Source organism: Epinephelus lanceolatus, chromosome 21 (genome assembly GCF_041903045.1).
Source record: "Epinephelus lanceolatus isolate andai-2023 chromosome 21, ASM4190304v1, whole genome shotgun sequence".
In the NCBI taxonomy this organism is placed as follows: Eukaryota; Metazoa; Chordata; class Actinopteri; order Perciformes; family Serranidae; genus Epinephelus; species Epinephelus lanceolatus.
In genome coordinates, this window is record NC_135754.1 from 38017635 (window position 1) to 38038362 (window position 20728).

At 41.6% G+C, this 20728-nt stretch overlaps 1 protein-coding gene across 2 annotated transcripts; it reads left to right on the plus strand.

The window, feature by feature from the left end:
- Nucleotides 1-5333: 5333 nt before the first annotated feature.
- LOC117246847 (pre-mRNA splicing regulator USH1G) lies at nt 5334-19539 on the plus strand. 2 transcript variants are annotated; one of them, XM_033610837.2, is made up of 4 exons: nt 5334-5819; nt 14264-14711; nt 15807-16630; nt 18892-19539. In XM_033610837.2, the coding sequence occupies exons 1-3, from the start codon at nt 5656-5658 to the stop codon at nt 16626-16628; spliced, it is 1434 nt and encodes a 477-aa protein (XP_033466728.1). In that variant the 5' UTR covers nt 5334-5655; the 3' UTR covers nt 16629-16630; nt 18892-19539. The 2 variants fall into 2 exon arrangements, with proteins under 2 accessions (XP_033466728.1, XP_078019518.1); XM_078163392.1 differs by lacking the exon at nt 5334-5819 and adding an exon at nt 11488-14143.
- The last annotated feature ends 1189 nt before the right edge of the window (nt 19540-20728 follow it).

The window sequence follows — 20728 nt, forward strand, 5'->3', positions numbered from 1 at the left end:
TTGACCTTTGTTTTACCTGATGCGGCAACAAAGTTTGCGTCATAGCCCCAAATGACCTGAGCAGAATCTACAGCCTGGTTTATCTTAAAGGAAAACCTCACCCATAAAATGATCATTTGTATATCAATCAGTCACCCTGTGTCATGTTTAATGCTGCAGGAAAAGTTTGTTTTACTCACACGCCTCCACGGTGAACAAAGAATCCAAACACAGAGAAACCTTTTGATGAATTGAAGTCATTGGGGTCCACGCTCAACAACAGCAAAACTATATTAAAAAACATATGTTTACAAACTCACACAACTCGTGCAGTATAATCCAAGTCTCATTTATCCAGTTGTTTGCTCAGTACTTTCCAAACAGACAGATCTTTCTGATGGGGAAGTGAAAATAAAGTGCAACTATCTATCTTCTCCTCAAGGCCAGACTCCATTGACAAAAACATTAATTTTACCTCACTGAACACAGGAGTTGCTGGTCTACCACTGCTTTGATCAGTTAGTTTGTTTGTGTAATTGTGTGATGTTAAAAAGGATTAGTTCAGATTCACCAAAGTCACACAATAACACAAACAAACTAACAGACAGAAGCAGCAGTAGACCAGCCTCTGTTTTCAGTAAGCTTAAATTACTGTTTTTCTCAATGGAGTCTGGTGGCCTTGAAAGTAAAATTATCTTTGCTCTCCTCAAAGCCAGACTGCACTGACAAAATCAGTAATTTTACCTCACTGAACACAGGAGCTGCTGATGTACTGCCTTCTCCATCAGCGGGACCCTTTTTCAACCAAATTTAGCGCTTGTGTGTTGGTTTCTTGAATGAGCGAAAAACCCATTAAAATGGACGATAAACTTCTTTACCATTGCTAGAGTTGTACCGATACCGATACCAGTATTGGAAATGCCTCTGATACTGCCTAAAATGCAGTATCGGGTATCAGCGAGTACAGCCTATGACCAATACGATACCACGTAATGCCTCACGTCATTATGCATACGCACACTACAGGCAAATGAAACGGAGTTTAAAAAGCATTCTACTGTAGCCTTTAAAATGTCTTTTTACCAAACTGTGTGGCTGCACTTTGACCTGTGTCTTGATCTGTGTCAACACTGGATAATAATAATAAAAAAAGTTTTACGGCATTCATTCTACTATTATGTATTTATTTCTTAATATTTTACACAGAGTTTTAGGAGTTGAGACATACAACAATTCATATCCCATCCATTTTTATTTTACGCGCTGGTATCGGATCGGTACTCGGTATCAGCAGATACCTAAAGTTCAGGGATCGGAATCGGTATTGGGAAGGAGAAAGTGGTATCGGTGCATCTCTAACCATTGCCAGAGCCGTGGTGTCTCACATTCGACATCATGGACGGCTGGAAAACGAGTTAGTAAACAGTAGAAACAGCATGGAGGCCAGTGAAACCAGTGAAATCTTTTTCTTATATCTCAGTCGTTCACTAAACTCGGTGCAGACAGAATTTCAAATGATGTTCAAGCACTTCTTGGACGGAGACAGACAGTATTTTGTAGCGGCCTGTCATTGCACGACAGAAGCAAAGGGGCTAAATTTAGCACGTCCACGTAGGTGTTATTTTTCCATAACTTGCAGTTGATGCTGATCAGAGCTGAAGCCGATAAATATCTGTGACAGAAAACAGAAACTCAGTCAAAGGGAAGCTTTTTGGATCCGTCAACGTGATGCTGTAAAGCAGTGGTTCCCAACTGGTGGGTCGTGGTCCAAAAGTGGGTCGCGGGTCCATTCTGAATGGATCGCAAATGACTTGTAAACATGTCAAGTTTGTCAAAAAACACACTTTAGTTTTAAGTAAACAGAGCTTTTATTTTGAAGTGCTGTTTCCTGCTGTAGAGTGAGTGACTAGCAGACAGCTACTTGACAGAGACAGGAAACTAGCTGAATGACATGTTGGTTCTTTTAATGATTTAGCCACTACAGTAAAGGCTTTTTAATATTTCCTGCCTCGCTTTCTATATTTTCAAAGTGCCTGGGTTGCCTTCCTGTGTATGCTGTTGTTTCCTGTTCACCACAAACACCCGACACACTGTTCTGATGTATGTTTGATGTATGCTGCAGAGGCATCTGTCCTGGGAGTGAATTTCAATTGAAACTTTTACCATTAAATTAAAAAGCCAGGTGTTAAGTTAACTCCAAAGTCACACAATAACAAAACAAATTACCTGATTGAGGTAACAGTAGACGTTTTGAAGAGAGCATGGATAAGTTTTACTGTATTTTCAGTTCACTGTCATAAAGGTCTGTCTGTCTGTCTGTCTGTCTGTCTGTCTGTCTGGGAGATACTGAGCATACGGCTGGATAAATGAGACTTGGATTATGCTGCATGTGTTTGTAAACAGTTGTTCTGATATAATTCTGCTGCTGTTAATCGTGGACCCCAATGACTTCAATTCATCAAGAATTTTCTCCAATTTTGGATTCTTTATTCACCGTGGAGGCATGTGAGAAAACCACAGTTTCCTTCGTGAATTCAGCGTAACTCAGGGTGTGTAACTGATATCAAAATGGACATTTAGGGAGTGGAGTATTCCTTTAAAGTCAGTGAGGTTATTTTACTTTGAAAGGGTTTATCAGCCACGTCTCTGCCACGTAGTTTCACTATTTGTGTTCAGTCTACACCAGGAACAAGCTTATTAATGTAACCACAGTCTTATCGCCGCAGCGCCTCAAGTAGCAGCTAATCGTCCCGTCACAGCTGATAACCTGCTGCAGCTGATAGGTTAGTTTCAGTCTCATGTTTAAACAAGAGTGCAGCTGGTTTTGCATGTTTTAGCTCATTGAAAAAAAGTGCATCTCAGATTTACCTCTTGTACATTATGTTGCTTTGTTTAAGAAATGTAAAGACTTTTTTTTCTACTGTTTCAGACAGACGCTGGTTTCAATTCATTTCCCTACTGCATGAACAACAATCAGTAAACTCATGACAAACTCTGTCACAGTGAGCACCAAGTCTGCTTCATCATGGTCAAAGATGTGCAGACATTTAGAAGTAACTGGCATTGGAACTGCACAAAAAACTTAACACAAAAACAGTGTGCATACGTCACTGTCTCTTAAATTATTATACAAACCCACAGAAATGAGTGGAGGCCAGCGGCTTCCTGGAATGTTGTGAAATCATTTTGAAAAACACAGTTTGGAAAATAAATGTAAAGTATGATTTAAAGTTAAGGAGCTGAAACTTACCTGTGTGGAGCGTTCAAGGGTCACAGTGGTTTTGCTTGTTTCAGCCCATTTCCCACAGTCTACACTCCCTAATGCAAACCATGTGATTTACATTTTAGACAAATGTTTGCATGAAATCTTAAAGCAGACTCTTGAAACTGACTTTAATGACTGCAGTGCTATAAAAATGATTTCTCTTTCACTTGAAGATGCAGGAGACGGAAATAAACTAATCTTGGTGTGTTACCCAACAGTTTTTGGGAGGTAGATTGATTTAAAGAGGTACAGATACAACTTTTGGGAAATATGTGTATTTGCTTTCTTGCAGAGGGTTAGATAAGCAGATCGATACCACTCTCACATCTGTAAAGTAGATGCTTTTATTGGACTTTATTATCTGTAACCCACACAAGACAATCTACAAATGTGCGCCATGATCCACAAACATGTCCTTTTACATTTGATTTGAAGATGAGCAAAACTTCCTCTGTAAACACGTACTTTAATTTCACAAAAAAATGGGACAGGTTTTGTGGATCCATTTTTACACGTGAGTCTGGTTCTGCACATTTGTGTAATGCTTCTTTTTGTTTGCAAAGTTTTGTGGAATTCCCATAGCAGCAGGATCTGTTAAAAATATCTGTGTGAGGTGCAGTTACTCACCACATGCAGTTAACTAGTGTTCAATAGATGTGATGCTACAGCAGGACTCCAGGAGGTCACTGCTCCCGCCCAAGAAATACACACAGACTAATCTCACACATTAGTTTTCATGTCTTTGGTGTAAAGTATGTAAATCTGTGAGGTTTTCTGTAAAGACGTGTTGCTATTTGCTATTTGTTATTTTTGTTTTTATGTCTGTGAGAAATGAGCTACTAAAGCAAGAAAATGTCCTTCTTATTTGTAATTTGAGTGAACTGACCCTTGACCTTTAAAGTCAGATTCATGCAGAGTGCAGAGGCTCGGAGCCAAAGCTACCCAACATGCAAAGCTGCAGCCAGCAGAGAACCACTATGTAAATCAGTTTAGTGGTTTAGTTTTTGTATAAATGTTGTAGCTGACATAAACTCTCTCATGTGTGAGCGTGATGAGTGAAGTCAGGTGGATTTAAAATGACTGATCATATCAGTTACTTTCAGTTTATTTCATTAAATTTATCAAACATGCTTAACACACGAGTCAGTTTGGAACATGTCAGCAGTTAATAACCTAACCTGTTCAGACCTGACAGGCTCTGAGGCTTTTATCTTTAGTTTTAAATTCAGGAAGAAACCACGATGAAACTACCCTGGAAATTCAGAGTTCTCGCGAGAGCACAATTTGAATTTGCTCACTGGATTTCCAGGGTACGATGAAACAATGATCAAATAAAATCAAGTTTTAGTTTAGTTTAAAAAAAAAAAATCCACCCTCTTTACTGTACATCTCTTTACTGTTTTCTGTTCTATGTCATGTTGTTCTGTATGACATTATATTTTATTTTATTTTATTCTATTCTTTTTTATTTTATTTTATTCTTTTTCATTCTATTCTATTTTATTTTATTATTTTATTTTATTCTATTCTTTTTTATTTTATTTTATTATATCCTAATTTATTTTATCTGATTCTTTTCTATGTTATTTTATTTTATTCTATTTTTTATTTTGTTTTATTATTTTATTATTCAGTTCTATTTTATTTTATTCTATTCTAATTTTTTTGTTTTATTCTATTTTATTTTTAATCTATTTTATATTATTCTATTTTATTTTATTCTATTCTATGCTATTTTAATTTATTTAATTTTATTTTATTTTTTTATCCTGCTCTATTTTATTTTATTCTCTTCTAATTTTTTTTGTTTTATTCTATTTTATTTTTAATCTATTTTATTTTACTGTTTTATGCTATTCTTTTTTATTTTATTATTCAGTTCTATTTTATTTTATTCTATTCTAATTTATTTTATTTTATTCTTTTCTATTTTATTTTATTCTTTTTTTAATCTATTTAATTTTATTTTATAATTTTATTCTGCTCTATTTTATTTTATTCTACTCTATTTTTTTGTTTTATGCTATTTTATTTTATTATTATTCAGTTCTATTTTATTTTATTCTATTGTAATGTATTTTATCTTATTTCATTTTATTTTATTCTTTTTTATTCTATTCTGTTTAATTTTATTTTATTTTATTTTATTTTATTTCATGTTATATTTCGTGTCTCTGTACAGCACCAGCTCATCATCATAGCCCCGCCCCCTCCTGACAACCAGCACGCCTCGTGCTCGTCTCCTAGCAACCGTCCTGTCCGCCCCGCTCGGTGCCTCTGCAGGCCGTCAGCCCGCCCGGACGCGCCTCGGTCCCGGACTGAAAGTCGCCTGAATAACGGAGGAGAATCTCCGGGACCTTCATGGAACCGAGCCGAGAGTGAGCCGGGCTGCCGAAGCCGAGGGCGCCGCCATGAACGACCGGTACCACCGGGCGGCCCGGGACGGCTACCTGGACGTGCTGAGGGAGGCCACACGGAAGGACCTGAACGCACCGGACGAGGACGGGATGACACCGACCTTATGGGCCGCTTATCACGGAAACCTGGAGACGCTCCGGCTCATCGTGGGCAGAGGGTGAGTCCACGGGTCGAGTCATCCGGTAACAGCCGGTGGTCATTTAATAACTGAAATAATTTAACTTCTCTTCTTATATTTAACCAGTGGAGGAGATTTATTCTCTCTGGTGTCACTGGGTTACATTTGTTCTAGTAATCTGACTTTTTTTTTTTTAGTTTAAAGTAAAATTTTTACTGTAAATTTTTCTTATTTCAGTCAAAAACATCTCGTTTATTTCAAGAAGAAAACTTAAAATATGAAACTTCTGAAACTAATACATGAAGAAAATATAATTAAGTCACAGCTGATTATTATGTAAATAGAAAAATGTTAAGTATATAATTTTACAATAAGACAGATGCTTAGTATTTGTTGTTCTGACATGTGTTAGGGACTGTTCTTTATTAATCAGAGGAGGCTGGTGGCCGGGGTGTGGCATTGTTTTTTCTTTGATTTTGTTTGTTTTTTGTATTTTGACCCTCCCCAAAGCTACAGATATTTTTCCTTCAGCCTCCTGAAGTGACAGGAAATGCACGACCCTCCCTCCACCATAGATTAGCTGTTTGATTTTTAAAACTTTCCCTTTAATGTTTGAAACAATAAAATGGAAAATTCTGGAGCTCAAAATAAAACCCTGATTTTGATTAAATGTAACTATTTTAAACTCAGATTTAGTCGCCATATTTCTTTTTAAAAATCACCAGTGAAATATTTTTTTAAAAAAATACATTAAAGTCGTGTGCTCCTCCCCTAACCCAAAATAAAACACACATCCCCCAATGCTTAAAAAAATATTTGACATTCCTCTGCTTGTTTTTGCACCACCTCCTCATAAATAATGAAGTCCCTTATTACTGATGGGAACTTATTAAATCCTTCAGCTTCACAAAGACAAACATTACCTACAGTGGCCGTGACCAGGGGTCTATACACTGTATACACTCACCGGTCACTTTATTAGGTACACCTGTTCAACTGCTCGTCAACTAATATAACTATTCAGTCATGTAGACATGGTGAAGACGAGCTGCTGAAGTTCACACGGAGCATCAGAATGATGAAGAAAGGTGATTGAAGTGACTTTGAACGTGGCATGGTTGTTGGTGCCAGACGGGCTGGTCTGAGTATTTACTGGGATTTTCAGCACAACCATCTCTAGGGTTTACAGAGGATGGTCCCAAAAAGAGAAAATATCCAGTGAGCCAAAATGCCTTGTTGATGCCAGAGGTCAGATGACCTCTGGCATCAAAACACCACAGCCTACCTGAGTATTGTTGCTGAGCGTGTCCATCCCTTTATGACCACAGTGTACCCATCTTCTGATGGCTACTTCCAGCAGGATAACGCACCATGTCACAAAGCTCACATCATCTCAAACATGACAATGAGTTCACTGTACTCCAATGGCCTCCACAGTCACCAGATCTCAGTCCAATAGAGCACCTTTGGGATGTGCTGGAACGGGAGATTCTCAGCATGGATCAACTGTGTGATGTCATCATGTCAATATGGACCAACATCTCTGAGGAATGTTTCCAGCACCTTGTTGAATCTGTGACACCAAGAATTAAAAAGGGGGTCCAACCTGGTACCAGCAAGGTGTACCTAATAAAGTGGCCTCTACGTGTATATTGTCGGCTGTATAATAACTTCACCTCACTGATGTGTGTCTGCTCGTATTAGCATGGATATAAAAACACTGCAGCTGCCTCCACCTCTGATGTAATCAGTGCTGCAGCTACATTTAACAGCCTGATTACAGAGAAAGGTCACACAGCAGGATAAACACATGCACACACACACACACACACACACATAAACACACACCATAGGGAGTAAAATGAGTGAAGCATGATAACGTTATATTTAATCTCACACATGAGGCTCAGGCTAATCCGTTACATAGAGCAGAGCTGCTGCAGCTACAGATACACAGTATAGAAGCCTTTGTAAACTCAACGATACGATCTGAGCTCTGAGAGTCTCGTGCACGCTGCGTATATGAAAGAGAAAACTGAGATAATTATGAAAGGCTTCAGGAGTAAGTCTATATTCTGCTGAGATAAGTCGTAGCTGATGTATCGAGAAGTCTTTTGTCTGCAGTTTAGGACACAGAGCAGCCTGATATTTAGTGCCTGCTCTCTAACAGCAGGGTGCAGAGCAGTGTGTCACGGTGGCAGGTTTATAAGGCGAGCAGTGAAGTGGACGCAGTTTGAGTTTGATGCTGCGGCGCGACGGCACACACAGGAAAGGTCACAGTGATGGATAGAGTATATTCCTCCTACATCAGACCCTGGAGGGTGCAGCTCAGAGCCGATATGAAGCAAAGGTTGACGACTGAAGCCGAGCTGCAGATCAGAGTTCACAGCAAAAGGTAACGAGCAGCTCTGAGATTAATTTAACAGCAAGTGTTTTATTTTTTCTCAGTGACTTTTCTGATTTTAAAAAATTTTGAAATGTATGTAACAAAATAAAACAAACTTCTCAAGCAGCAGACGTAGTAGTCCTGTAAAAAATACAATATAAGAGTTCAGAAATTCATGAATAAATTAGTAAATATATGATTAACGACTGAGTGAACATACCAACTGTAGGTAGTTAACTTGTGAGGCTGATTACCACTTTGACAAAATAGGCAAATGTCCCAAAGGCCAATAATCCCAGGGTCCTCAAAGGCAACATGTTTATTTAATTTAATTTCTGCCACTACGGCACAATATGAGCTAAAACAGGTCATTTATTATTAACTGTAGTAATGAAAAAAAAACTTAAATAACTACAAAATTAAAGTATTGAATTTGTTGAAATTTTTGTTTCAGATCTTTAATATCAAACAGCCCACCAGCTGTCATCAGATGGTGCTAACTGCTGATCGCTGTACACAAGAACAGAAGTGTAATAAATTCACTCAGGAGAAAAAAACTGTGTGTGTGTGTGTGTGTTCCACGTTTTTCTCCTCACTGACTTGGTCAATCCATGTGAAATGTGGCACAGTGGTAGAGGGTCATGGGAGGATGCCAATGAAGCAATATTACATCAATTGGCCAAAGGGGGGCGCTATAGCAACCCATTGAAATGTCAAACTTTGAATGGGCATATCTCATGCCCCGTATGTGGTAGAGACATGAAACTTTGCACAGAGATGCCTCTCCTCATGAGGAACACATTTGCCTCAAGAACCCATAACTTCCGCTTATGTAGATTTTCCGCCATTTTGAATTTTTTGAAAAACACTTCAAATGGATCTCTTCCTAGGAAGTTTGAGCGATCTGCATGAAACTGGGTGAACATAATCTAGGGACCAATATCTAAAGTTCCCTCTTGGCAAAAGTTGGAAAACTTACTAAAACTGAGCTTCTATAAGGCAATGAATATTGCGGAGGGCGTGGCTCATCACATAAAGGTGTATAACATCTCAAGGGTTTCACCCATCACCACGCAACTTTGTAGACATATGACCACACATAATCTGAGGGGACCCCTCCATTATTGACCCCATCAAACAAAATGGGGGCGCTAGAGAGCTCATTTCTTATCTAGGCCTAACCGCCATATGGATTTTTACTAAACTTGGTAGATATGTAGAACAGGACGCCTCAAGGTGACTGGAGAAATTTAACTCTAATTGGCAACTGGGTGGCGCTATAACAACAGAAAAATGCTTCAAAATGGCTAAAATGCGACCGATCGCTGTGGCTCCCCCTGTGGACCAACTCTGTCTGAATACATTGCTCTTCTTAATGGGTTCAGTTGACTATTTAATCTGCAATTTCCTATGACCTGTATCCCAAACACACACCATGTGAAACTGTACGTGGGCTACTGTGCACTCAATGGGTACGGACTAGTAAACTTGTTAATCCAGAAAAAGGTCAAATATGTGGCGGCCTTTAGCTCAGCGTCTAGAGTGTCCACCACATGTAGACAGAGTCCTTTGCAGCAGCTGGTTTGATCCCAACCTGCGTCCCTTTGCTGCGTTTCTCCCCCTGTCACTCTCTAGCTCCACTGCAATATGCAATATTTCTTTTGAGATTCAATGTGCACAGTGGCGACCTCCGTGGAGCCAGATTCTACTTTTCTATGTTAAGGGCTGAATTAGAGCGCATTGAGAGCTGATGTTGTTTTGGTGTTATTAAAATGAATCAGAAAAGGTCCCACTGTGCAGAGAAGCCCAGCATCTCTTATTTTAGTCAGGACATTGCGTCTCGACACCACTGGCCAGATGTGGGCGGGGCAGCCGCCTCCCATTTGAGCAAGATGGCGCATCTGGCCAAGAGCAGAGCAGAAGTCACTGTACAGTGCTCAGCAGGGGTCAGGTCGGGGTCATCTCCACCAGTGGTGCCAAACAGGAGCAACAACAGGGTCTAGACAGGGAGTGGAAGGGGGCACAGCCAGAACATATGGACCAGGGTCCATCACTGTATGCTTATATCAGGGTCGGTGCCACATAGCTTCACCTTGGACATGTGGTGCTAAACATGTTTGTGCGTATTTGAACATGTAATAGGGGGTCTGTGGGGACTGACTCGCTCTCGGAGTCTCCGTATTAAAATGCCCAACGTTACAGCAGAAATAAACATGTTTACAGCCTGGCTAGCGTCCTCTGCCTCTCAGTCAGATCCACCCTCTTGTCCAAACATGGTCACCTCTGGCTCCAAAAACCCAAGATGGCGACGGTCAAAATGCTGAACTAAAGGCTTTAAAACAAGAGTACACAAACCAGTGTGTGACGTCACTGTGGCTACGTCCGTTATTTCTGTCTATTTCGTCTGTGGAAACAACTTGAGAGACGGGTTAAAAATCCTTTTCGCTGCAGCAGACTGAATATTTTTGAGGATTCAACAACCTTCTGTGTTTTTCTCCTAATACACAAGAAGAAACAAACCACTGTAGCTAATGTCAGTGTATCCTCATGTAACGGTTCGTATGATATCTAATCAATCAGCATGCCTACTAGTTAGGTTTAGGAAACTACAGTTTTTGGCACTTCTGCATTTGAATTATTATTTTTTCCTTAGAGGCTGCGGCTCGTCATAAAATGTATGGTGAGAGGACAGAATAAAATTTTGACCTGATGATGGCGCTAGAGGAAACGTCAGAGGATCACCAAAGTCAGTAAGCCTTCCCTCTGGGGACCATAAATGTCCACACAAATGTTGATGCCAAATAATTCAGCAGTTGTTGTGATATTTCAGTCTGGACCAAAGTGGTGTGGAGAGACTGACTGACACATCTACACCACAGGATTGTATTCCAACAGTGGTGGTTGGTCTCTGGGCGAATGTGTTATCTGTGCTGGACAGGAACTTGGAGGTAATATAAACAGGACGGGAGGTCCAGAGGCCTCCTGAGGCTGGAAATGAGAACCTGAGTTTTCTGTTTTCAGAAGTGTTGACACCCAGTCATACGTGTTGCTAGTAAACAGGTGGCTGTTTAGGTGTGTGTCATCTGTGAGTCCGAGCTGCTGGCAGAGCCGCCGATGGTCAAGTTTCTCTCTGAGACAGTTTGGAGTGATTCGTCCTTCGTGTCACTACAGTGACACATTTTGTGCCTGTAACTCTGGAACACGATCTGGTTGATTGCTCCTTCAGCTGACAGGATATGAGAGTAAAACATGATGCTCTGGACACAAAAATAAACCGTGCACTGTTTGTCCTGATATCAGATGAGATGTTCGTACGCGTCGCTGCCAGGTTTGCAGACAGGAGCTGAAATCAGGGTCGGAGCTGATAAAGGTGGTGACCCTGCGGTGTGTGGTGACAGTGTCGCTGGGTGTCTGCAGAAAAAGGCTGCTGGTGTGTGGGATGAATAATGCAGAGTCACCTCTGTCATGTTTAACCTGCAGCGTTTCAATTATTGATCAGCGCTCAGCCGCGGCCCGGCCGTGTGGGTGGAGAGAAGACAGGACGAGGAGGGACGGAGGAGAGGATGAGGTCCAACACAAACACAGCTTATGCTTGTTGACAAAGTGTGGATGAGTCAGCAGGCTGCAGGTGTGACGGTGGACTGTAATCAATCTGTTATCAAAAGCCAAAGTCTAGTGTTTGTTGTCATTATTGTTTGCACAGCATTCTGGGTAGTTTTCTGCTGATACCAGTTTTATCTCAGGTTGTGCTTATTCACTTGTTTGTCTAGAGGCGGCAGAAGGGAGGGATTGGGAACCAAAGCATCACAAGTTCAAGTGCCTGTCCTGGTTTTGTGTGTATGAGGATTTTTTGGATTTTGGATTTTTGGCTTTTGTGTGTGTGTGTAATGTGTACGAAATAACAACAGAGTAAAAAAGTTACATTTCCCCTCAACAGACAAATAAAGTTAGGGTTCTTCTATATAACTCATGTAATCCTGATCCAGAACGCTGTGATCATGTGACCTGTGCACCGCAGGTTGTGCTGCTTCATATGATGGGAGCAAAAGAGGGAGTCAGGTGACGCAGTATAGAGAGTGGTGAAGTCCACAGCAGGGCAGCGATGGTGGTGGATGGGTCAAAGAAACACAGGACTTTGACTCAGGAGACTGTTTGAAACCAAAAGTCAGCCAAGAGTTATTTTAAGTAACATATGTACGTAACGTCACGCCACGCCGTCACAACACCCAACTATGTTTCTTTTGCTAAACCTAACCAGTTGTAAGATGTCTTACAAACTGTTGCATGAGGGTATATTTAATATTTCTATAATGCGTATCTGATACTGACGACTAAGCAGTAGTTAAATTTTTACCCTCCAACAGCTGGTGCTCGCTGTCAGCTAAGATTACTGCCGTTTGACAGGGATAGAAGAAGTCTGCAAACGCAGTCATGATGCACTGACTATGAATGATGATTTCTTCATCACTGATTCATCTCAGAGTTCCCCACAGGTTCATTTATCTGTGGCAGCCTGCCATGATATGGACATCTGGCGCCACATTTTGATTTTCTGTTTTTGGAGCTGAACCGTTTATTAGAAGTGCTGATGTAATATACAGACTGTTCAATTATTCACTGCACCACACTCTGGGGGCGCAGAATGTTCTCTGGCACAGATGGAGCAGCAGAACACAAGGCACAGTGAAAGTGACACTTAACCCTTTATTGCGCTGGTTCCAAACATTTGTTTTCACTCACCTCTGCAGCAGCTGCTCCTCCGATTCTTCGATCTGATCTGATCAGCTCTGATCAGATTAGGGCTGCAACGATTAGTCGACTAATCGATGACAGATCGACTATTAACACAATCGGTGACTATTTTAGTAGTCGACTAATCGGTTTGAGTCATTTTTCATAGCAAAGTACTATAAAAGTACCCAGAATACTCTTATTGCAGCTTCTTACGTTCAGATATTGGCAGCTTTACACACTCTTCCATGACGGTGAACTAAAACCCTTTGAGGTGAGCACGAAACAAGACAATACATGACGTAATTTTGGGGTTTGGGAGAGACAGACCGACATTTTTCAAAATTTTAACACATTTTTCCATAAAATGATTCGTCGACTAATCGAAGAAATAATCGACAGATTAGTCAACAGTGAAAATAATGGTTAGTTGCAGCCCTAGATCAGATCAGCTGATCAATTATCCACCTGTGACTCAAATTCCACAAATTGCTGCTGCGGGGGAAAAAACTCATGACGAGTTCTGCGTGGACTGCGTTCACGGACCTGCAAATAAACCCAAATTGACAGGGGGGACACCGAGTGATACAAAGGGTCACAGAAAAAATCCCAGAAGCTTTGACGGAGTGTTTTTAGCGTGTAACAAAAGCGCTGTATGGACGCAGATCTTTGCACAGGAAGTAGGTGATGGACTGTGGTATTTTCTTCGCCCTTTCACAGTTGGATGGTAGTTTTGTCGAGCTAAGTGTGTCCAGTGTTAGCGTTAGCTTGGCCGTCAGCGGCTAACACTATCTCTGGATGGTGGTGTGTGAGGTGAGCCCTTGTGTTCACAGTATCCTCAAAGTATTTTATTCTCATATGACACTGCTTGTAAATCACATGTGACTCCAAAATAAGTCCACAGGTTTGATTTAAACACCGACTTCCTGCCATATGCCGCAGACTGAGCCCTCTGCTGACCTCACCAGGAAAACCACCATCTAGTGAACCGAAGAAGCAACTGATTTTATTATTCTGGTACCGAAAGATGTATTAAAATGTGTGTGTGCACAATTAGTGATGTATATTAAAAGATTGATACTTGCCATCCATGTGTTGACACAATATCATCAGGCAAAATATCACGATACTATGCTGTATCGATTTTTTTCCCCACTCCTGTCTAGCTGCTGCTGAATCTTAAAGGAAAGAACTAAGACATTAAAAGTCCACACGTGAATACACGTGTTCACGTATTTCTGACCATGTAAGTGTGAATAAAGTAAATTGGTTTAAACGCTGGTGTCAGTAACAGAAATCATACTGTATGTGTGAATCCAGTGATGCAGAGATCCAACATGGCGTCTTGTCTCCATATGTCTTCCAGAGGTGACCCGGACAGGTGTGACATCTGGGGCAACACGCCGCTTCACCTGGCAGCTGCCAACGGCCACCACAACTGCCTGTCCTTCCTGGTGGCTTTCGGTGCCAACGTGTGGTGTCTGGACAATGACTACCACACACCGCTGGACATGGCCGCCACCAAGGGACACATGGACTGTGTCCGCTACCTGGACTCCATCGCTGCCAAGCAGATCACCCTCAACCCGAAGCTGGTCGGCAAACTCAAGGACCGGGCGTTTCGTGCGGCGGAGCGCCGGATCAAAGACTGCGCGAAGCTCCAGAAGAAGCACCGTGAACATATGGAGAGGAAGTTCCTGAAGGAGGCGGCAGCTTTAGACAACCTTGATGCTATCAGCTTCTCCAGCTACACCAGCAGCAGCACGCTGAGCCGCAAGTTCAACACCGTCACCTCCAACATGCCATACTCACAGGTGGTTGTTGTTTGACTTTGTGTCAAAGGTCTAGTGTGTTGGGCTTAGAGTCATCTGTCGGCAGAAATTAGATGTAATAATAATGTTTTCATTAGTTTATTATCACCTGAATATAAGAATCATTGTGTTCTCGTTACCTTAGAATGAGCTGTTTATATCTACATATTATGATTCTACAGTAGCCCAGAGCGGACAAATCAAACACTGGCTCAAGATAGGGCAATTTGCATTTGTGTGTCAGCCACTGTAGTTGCTCAAGTGGCACACAAGAGATGTTTAGATGCTGCTAAATGATGAAGAAATGATGATGAAAAAATTATTTTATTAGCATTCAACAAGCACCTCCTTTCAGTTTTAAACCAGTATTTACTCTTTTTTGGCCACTTGGGGACAGCAGAACAACCTGTAAACACAATATTAATATTTTTTATTTTCTAATGACGGACACGTTATAAAAACAGTTGCCTGTTTACATCCAGTGGAAACTCAGCAACATTAGCAGTATTTTTGGAGTCATGTTTCTGGCTACTGTTTCTCCAGCCCACTTTAGATGAAACCACGCCCGCTTTCACATGACGACCGCAGGCGACCAGATGTCAGGCCCAATGATTTGCTGCCAGCCTGCTGCTGTGGCACGCAGCAAGTCAGGCCCTACGTGCAGAGAGCAGAAAATAGAGTCCACAGCTCCAGATTCAGGGGTGTGAGGACACTGGAGGAAGGCAGACAGAGGGCCCTCAGCTGTGGGTGAACACCACCCTTTCCAAAAAACACTGAGGAACTCTTCACTCTCTTGTCCCTCTCCTTAAAACCTTGCAGATTTTCAACCAGCACTCTTATCTTAGTGGGGATCTCATCTGCTCTGGCACTTCACTGTTTTACTACAAATATGACTTTAAACCTCTAGGATTATGTTTCAGCTTTTAAGAAAGACGAATGAAAGAAACCGTCTACTGTCTGCTGAGGGCTGCTTGAAAAGGGGACAAACTTTGACTATTTGAGTCGTAACAAAAGTGATTGTTTAAATTGACGTGGGTTTATTCATTCAGTGGTCTGAATGGAGTCTTTTGATTGTTAATGTCTGTACTTTCCCATCAGGCCACGCTGCAGTCCACAGCCAAGGGCAAGGCCAAGATCCAGAAGAAGCTGGAGAAGAAGAAGCAGGGCGATGGAACGTTTAAGATCTACGAGGACGGACGGAAAAGCGTGCGCTCTCTGTCCGGCCTGCAGCTCGGCAACGATGTCATGTTCCTCAAACAGGGCACATATGCTAATCCTAGGGAGCGGTCACGCCTCAACATCCGCGACATGTTCCCCCGTGACAATGATGACGACGCTGACACTGTCTCCCGTGCCATGAGCGACCCGGGCCTCCACGAGGCTGCGTATTCAGAGATCAGCGCCGACTCCGGACGTGACTCCCTGTTCACCCGACCCGGGCTCGGCACCATGGTGTTCAGGAGGAACTATATGAGTGGAGGCATGTTTGGGACCGGGGCGCGGGATGGAGGGAGTGTGGCAGGGAGTGAACCTGTGGGCCGGGCGCCTAATGTTCGTCTACGAGGACATCTGCCTCGACATTCGCCCAGCTTTGATGAGGACAGTATTGGCAGCGCCTTGAGCCTGCAGGAGAGAAACCTTCAGGAGCTGCCATGGGAGGAGGCTGATATTGGACTGGATGAGGACTTGGAGCCAGAGAACAGTCCTCTGGAAACCTTCCTGGCGTCTCAAAGCCTCAGTGAGTTCATGACGATTTTCAGGAGGGAGAAGATCGACCTGGAGGCTCTGCTGCTTTGTTCGGATCAGGACCTCACCAGCATTCACATCCCTCTGGGCCCCAGGAAGAAACTCCTGGATGCCTGTAAGAGACGTCTGGACACCATAGATGAGCCAGAGGCCATTGATGACACTGAGCTCTGAAGGTTAGTATGAAGTGACCCATGTTTTGTTTCAAATGGGAAGCACCACTCTGTCAGCAGATAAACCTTTGTTGACTCTTAGAAGGTTCTGTTTCTGCATCAGCATATTGTTCAGATGACATTTACTGTGGATAAGAGACGTCAGTTAAGAGACGTATTGTTGACCCTGAATCTTGACCATGCTCCACGGTTTCCGCCCCGGGCTTTGACCCGGAAGTCCAATAGCATTAAATGTGTAAGAGAAGAAGAAGCCGGTAACAACATGGAGAAATCTACATCCAGAGCCGTGACTTTTTGGACGGACCAAATGTACAGAGCTGTAAAGTTGTCCACCATGGTAGCAGTTAGCTGCTAGCTAACCGTAGCTAACTTGTTTGTCCATTGTTTGGTCTGTGACGTAATAGGTCAACAGGAAAAAGGTCCAATACTAACAAGCTGAAAGGGGGCATATCTCCACCTATCGTAGAGGAGTCGCACATACTTGGCTCAATAAATGGATTTCCCTCCCGTGCTTGTATACTGGGACAAGGACAGTAGGCCAGTTAGATGTCCTCGTCCAGCTGGGACTGTAGCTCCACTTCACTGTGCATGTTAACATATTGAATGGGTCTATTGTTCATTAGCACCTTGGGTTGGGCGATACGATGACGTATACTGTGAGATGGTAGGAATCTGTTTTTCCAGCCCAGTCACCAGAAGAAAATGTCAGCATTGTTCATGAAAACTAAAGATACTTGACATTCGTACGTTTCATACGTATCAGATTAACGTTTCCAAAGTGGCGCAGTTTATTAGCTGACTTTGTCATCTGGAGAAGGAGGGGGTGGTGTGACATCTTGGTGAGACAGACCACCAAACATAGGTGTTAGCGACCCATTGCTGTTTCCAACATGGTTTGTGCCACAAAAAGCAGTTGTTTTCTATCAGGACATCTCCATGTTTCCTATTGAGATAGTGCCATGAAAGGTGGCACTATCTCAATAGTGTTTTTTACTGAGATGTGTCTAACTGTAGACTTTAAAGGGGAACACCACCTAAATTAAGAACTCTAATATGTTATTTCCATGACCCAGGAAAGTTCAATCAGTATTTGTGAACATGAACGACTCTCTGTCAAAGCCTGAAACCAGAGAAGTAGGGCTGGGCCATATGCACAAAAATTCATATCTTGGTATTTTCAGGCTGAATGGCTATACACGATATGTATATCTCGGTATTTCCTGTGAAATGGGCTACATGATCAGTTTCGAGTCAAAGCCACTTTTGGCGAGATGTACACGGGCGTGGCTTTTTGGAAGAATGCCGATATGACCCACAGAATGTTTGTTTCCCTTTTTATACCCAAATGATCATTATTCTGTCGTCTCGTTCTCAGTTCTGAAACAGAAAATGTTTCCATGTACTCAGAGCGTTCCCCTGAGTGCTCTCAGTGTCATCTAGAACAGTGGTTCCCAACTGGTCCAGCCATGATGTCCAGATTTCTGCGCAGTCATTGGTTTAAGGTTCACGCAGTTTAGTATTTCCAGCATCATATTTGCATTTGACCATGTCGTCGAGCTAGTTTGCTGTCTCCATTTGTCAGTTGTACTTAAAAATAAAGTGGGCTTTTTTTTTTACAAACTTGACACGTTTGCGAGTCATGTGGTCCATTCAGAGTAGGCCCACGACCCACTTTTGGACCGTAACCCACCAGTTGGGAACCACTGATCTAGAACATCTTTACAGTTCATTGTCTGTAGAGCAGTTTCAGACTTCACACACTATGACGCCACAAATTTGACTTTTAGCAGTCTAGTTTTTGGATCTGGAAGTTCTGACTAATATTCCTGGACTGTTGTAGACCATAGGAGTAATATTTATGAACTTTGAGAGCTCCTGCAGCGCACATAGATTTTTCCCTTTAATTTGTCTGATTAGATTTCTGCTGAGGACTGTGCAGGCATGTTCGACATCTTCCCAACTTTACTCATTCTCTTGTTGCAACTGTCACAGTGTGGCTCAGGGTCTTTGACCAAACTGTCAGCATGGTGCAACCCAACTTCAACCTGAGCAGAGATCTGATGAGCCAGAATAACTGAGCACACCTGTGTACATTTACCTCAGAGCCTTTTTAACTGTCTAAATGGCGCCATCTAGTGTCAAGTTGTGATACAACAAGACTGGATTTTAGAGCTGGAGGCCTGAAGACTCATGTTGATGTCATTATACATATTTTATATCAGTGTACAGTCATGCATAATGTTTTTATTTCTGTTTATTAACAGGATAAATACACAGTGAAGATATTATGATGCTCCATGTCCTGTTATTAAGCCCTGATCCAGTCAGTGGAGGCGACATGGAGACTGAAAGAGAGAGGTGATAAACGTTTAATGGGAAAGCTTTGCCACATATACAGACACATGGACACACAGTCTGCACTGTGTTTGTATGGATTCTCCTCAAGTGAAATCCAACCTGACATGTTACCTTTGCATACTGTATTAATTCATGTATCAATGAATGATTTATGTATCAGTGAATGTACGTAACCCTTCGAACATGTTGTTTATTACGTCTTCTTTGTACAGTTTTCTTACTTTATTTGACTCCACGGCACATACACAAAGGTGACTAACTATTAATGGAGTTATTTATGGATGAAAATAGCTGCAGACTGACTGTTGCTCTGCAAACACTGTTGCAATAGTAAAACAATGGGGTGTGAGGTTATGTGAGTGTGTGTTAGATAACACTGTTGTCTCAGGTTGCTCCGAGGCGGGTTTGGTTTCTCTGAAGGTCTGTCCGTCTGTGCACTTGAGCGAATGACTGTGCATGAATGTTCATTTTATGTTGGTGAAAATCTGTTTTGTATCGGAAGATGTACCCACAACCACGATTATTATCTTTTATTAAAATAAAATCAAAATTATTATTGTTTTGTGTGTGAATATATTTTGATATATCCAACTGGTGTTTAATTAAAGGGACAGTTCACCCCTAAATCAAAAGGACATATTTTCCTCTTCCCTGTCAGACTATATATCAGTCTAGATTGTTTTTTTTGTTAGTGTTGGAGGTATTGGCCGTAGAGATGTCTGCCTTCTCTCCAATGTAATATAGTGGAATGAGATTTAACTGTTCAATACCAATAATAATAGTAATAATAACAATGAAACATTTTATTTATACACTGACACTCAAGGTCACCTTACAGTCAAAGATAAAAGAAAAATTACAGATAAACTCCACGAGATAAAGTAGCATAAGAAAAAAATAATAACAAATAAATAATCAGCAATTTTATTTTTTTAATCAGCAGTTAGAGAACAGATGAGTTCATCTCTATTCAGTCGAGCAGAGGGGTGAATACATTTGCTTCCAGTTGCAAATTTGCATCCTAGCATCACATGGACTTTAACTTCAGTGAACTTTGACCAGTGAAGTCTGAGCCTCAACCATTAACAAAGAGGAATGTGTGGAAGAGACATTATGGACATGAATAACTCGAATGAGGCTCATCATGGTTATGATCATATTCAGAATATGGTGTTGACATGAGCACAGAGACATCAGGTTATTCATATTCCCTATGTTCATCCTGGTTTCTCTCAGAGTAGCCAACATATCTAAGTTTTATATTAACATAATATGATCTTTACGTGCTCAAACACACAAACTCCAAAAACCCAATCATAAACGGGTAATTCATGTCCAAATAAATAGTAAATAAATAAGTAAATGCACTCATTAAAAAACAGCATTAAAAGAGAAATTCACCTTCACCTTGTTTGGTTTTGATCCTGGGAACACTGAGTAAACCTGTTCCAGATGATCTGAGGGGTCTGGATGCTTCATAACGTACAAATATATATCAGAGATGTATTTAGGCCCGAGACCATTTAGTGCTTTATAGACAAGCAACAAGATTTTAAAGTCTATCCTTTGACACACAGGAAGCCAGTGCAGTGACTTAAGCACTGGTGTGATGTGCTCCACTCTCTTGGTGTTGGTGAGGACTCTGGCAGCAGCGTTCTGGACGAGCTGCAGTTGTCTGATTGAATTTTTACTCAGGCCTGTGAAGACACCGTTACAATAGTCCAGCCTGCTGAAAATGAAAGC

What these genes read in the sequence shown, in the direction of transcription:
- LOC117246847 (XM_033610837.2), top strand. Translation starts at nt 5,656, where the DNA reads ATGAACGACCGGTACCACCGGGCGGCCCGGGACGGCTACCTGGACGTG. An exon ending in CGGCTCATCGTGGGCAGAGG is followed by an intron (nt 5,820 to 14,263) that starts GTGAGTCCACGG and finishes TATGTCTTCCAG; the next exon opens with AGGTGACCCGGACAGGTGTG. An exon ending in CCAACATGCCATACTCACAG is followed by an intron (nt 14,712 to 15,806) that starts GTGGTTGTTGTT and finishes CTTTCCCATCAG; the next exon opens with GCCACGCTGCAGTCCACAGC.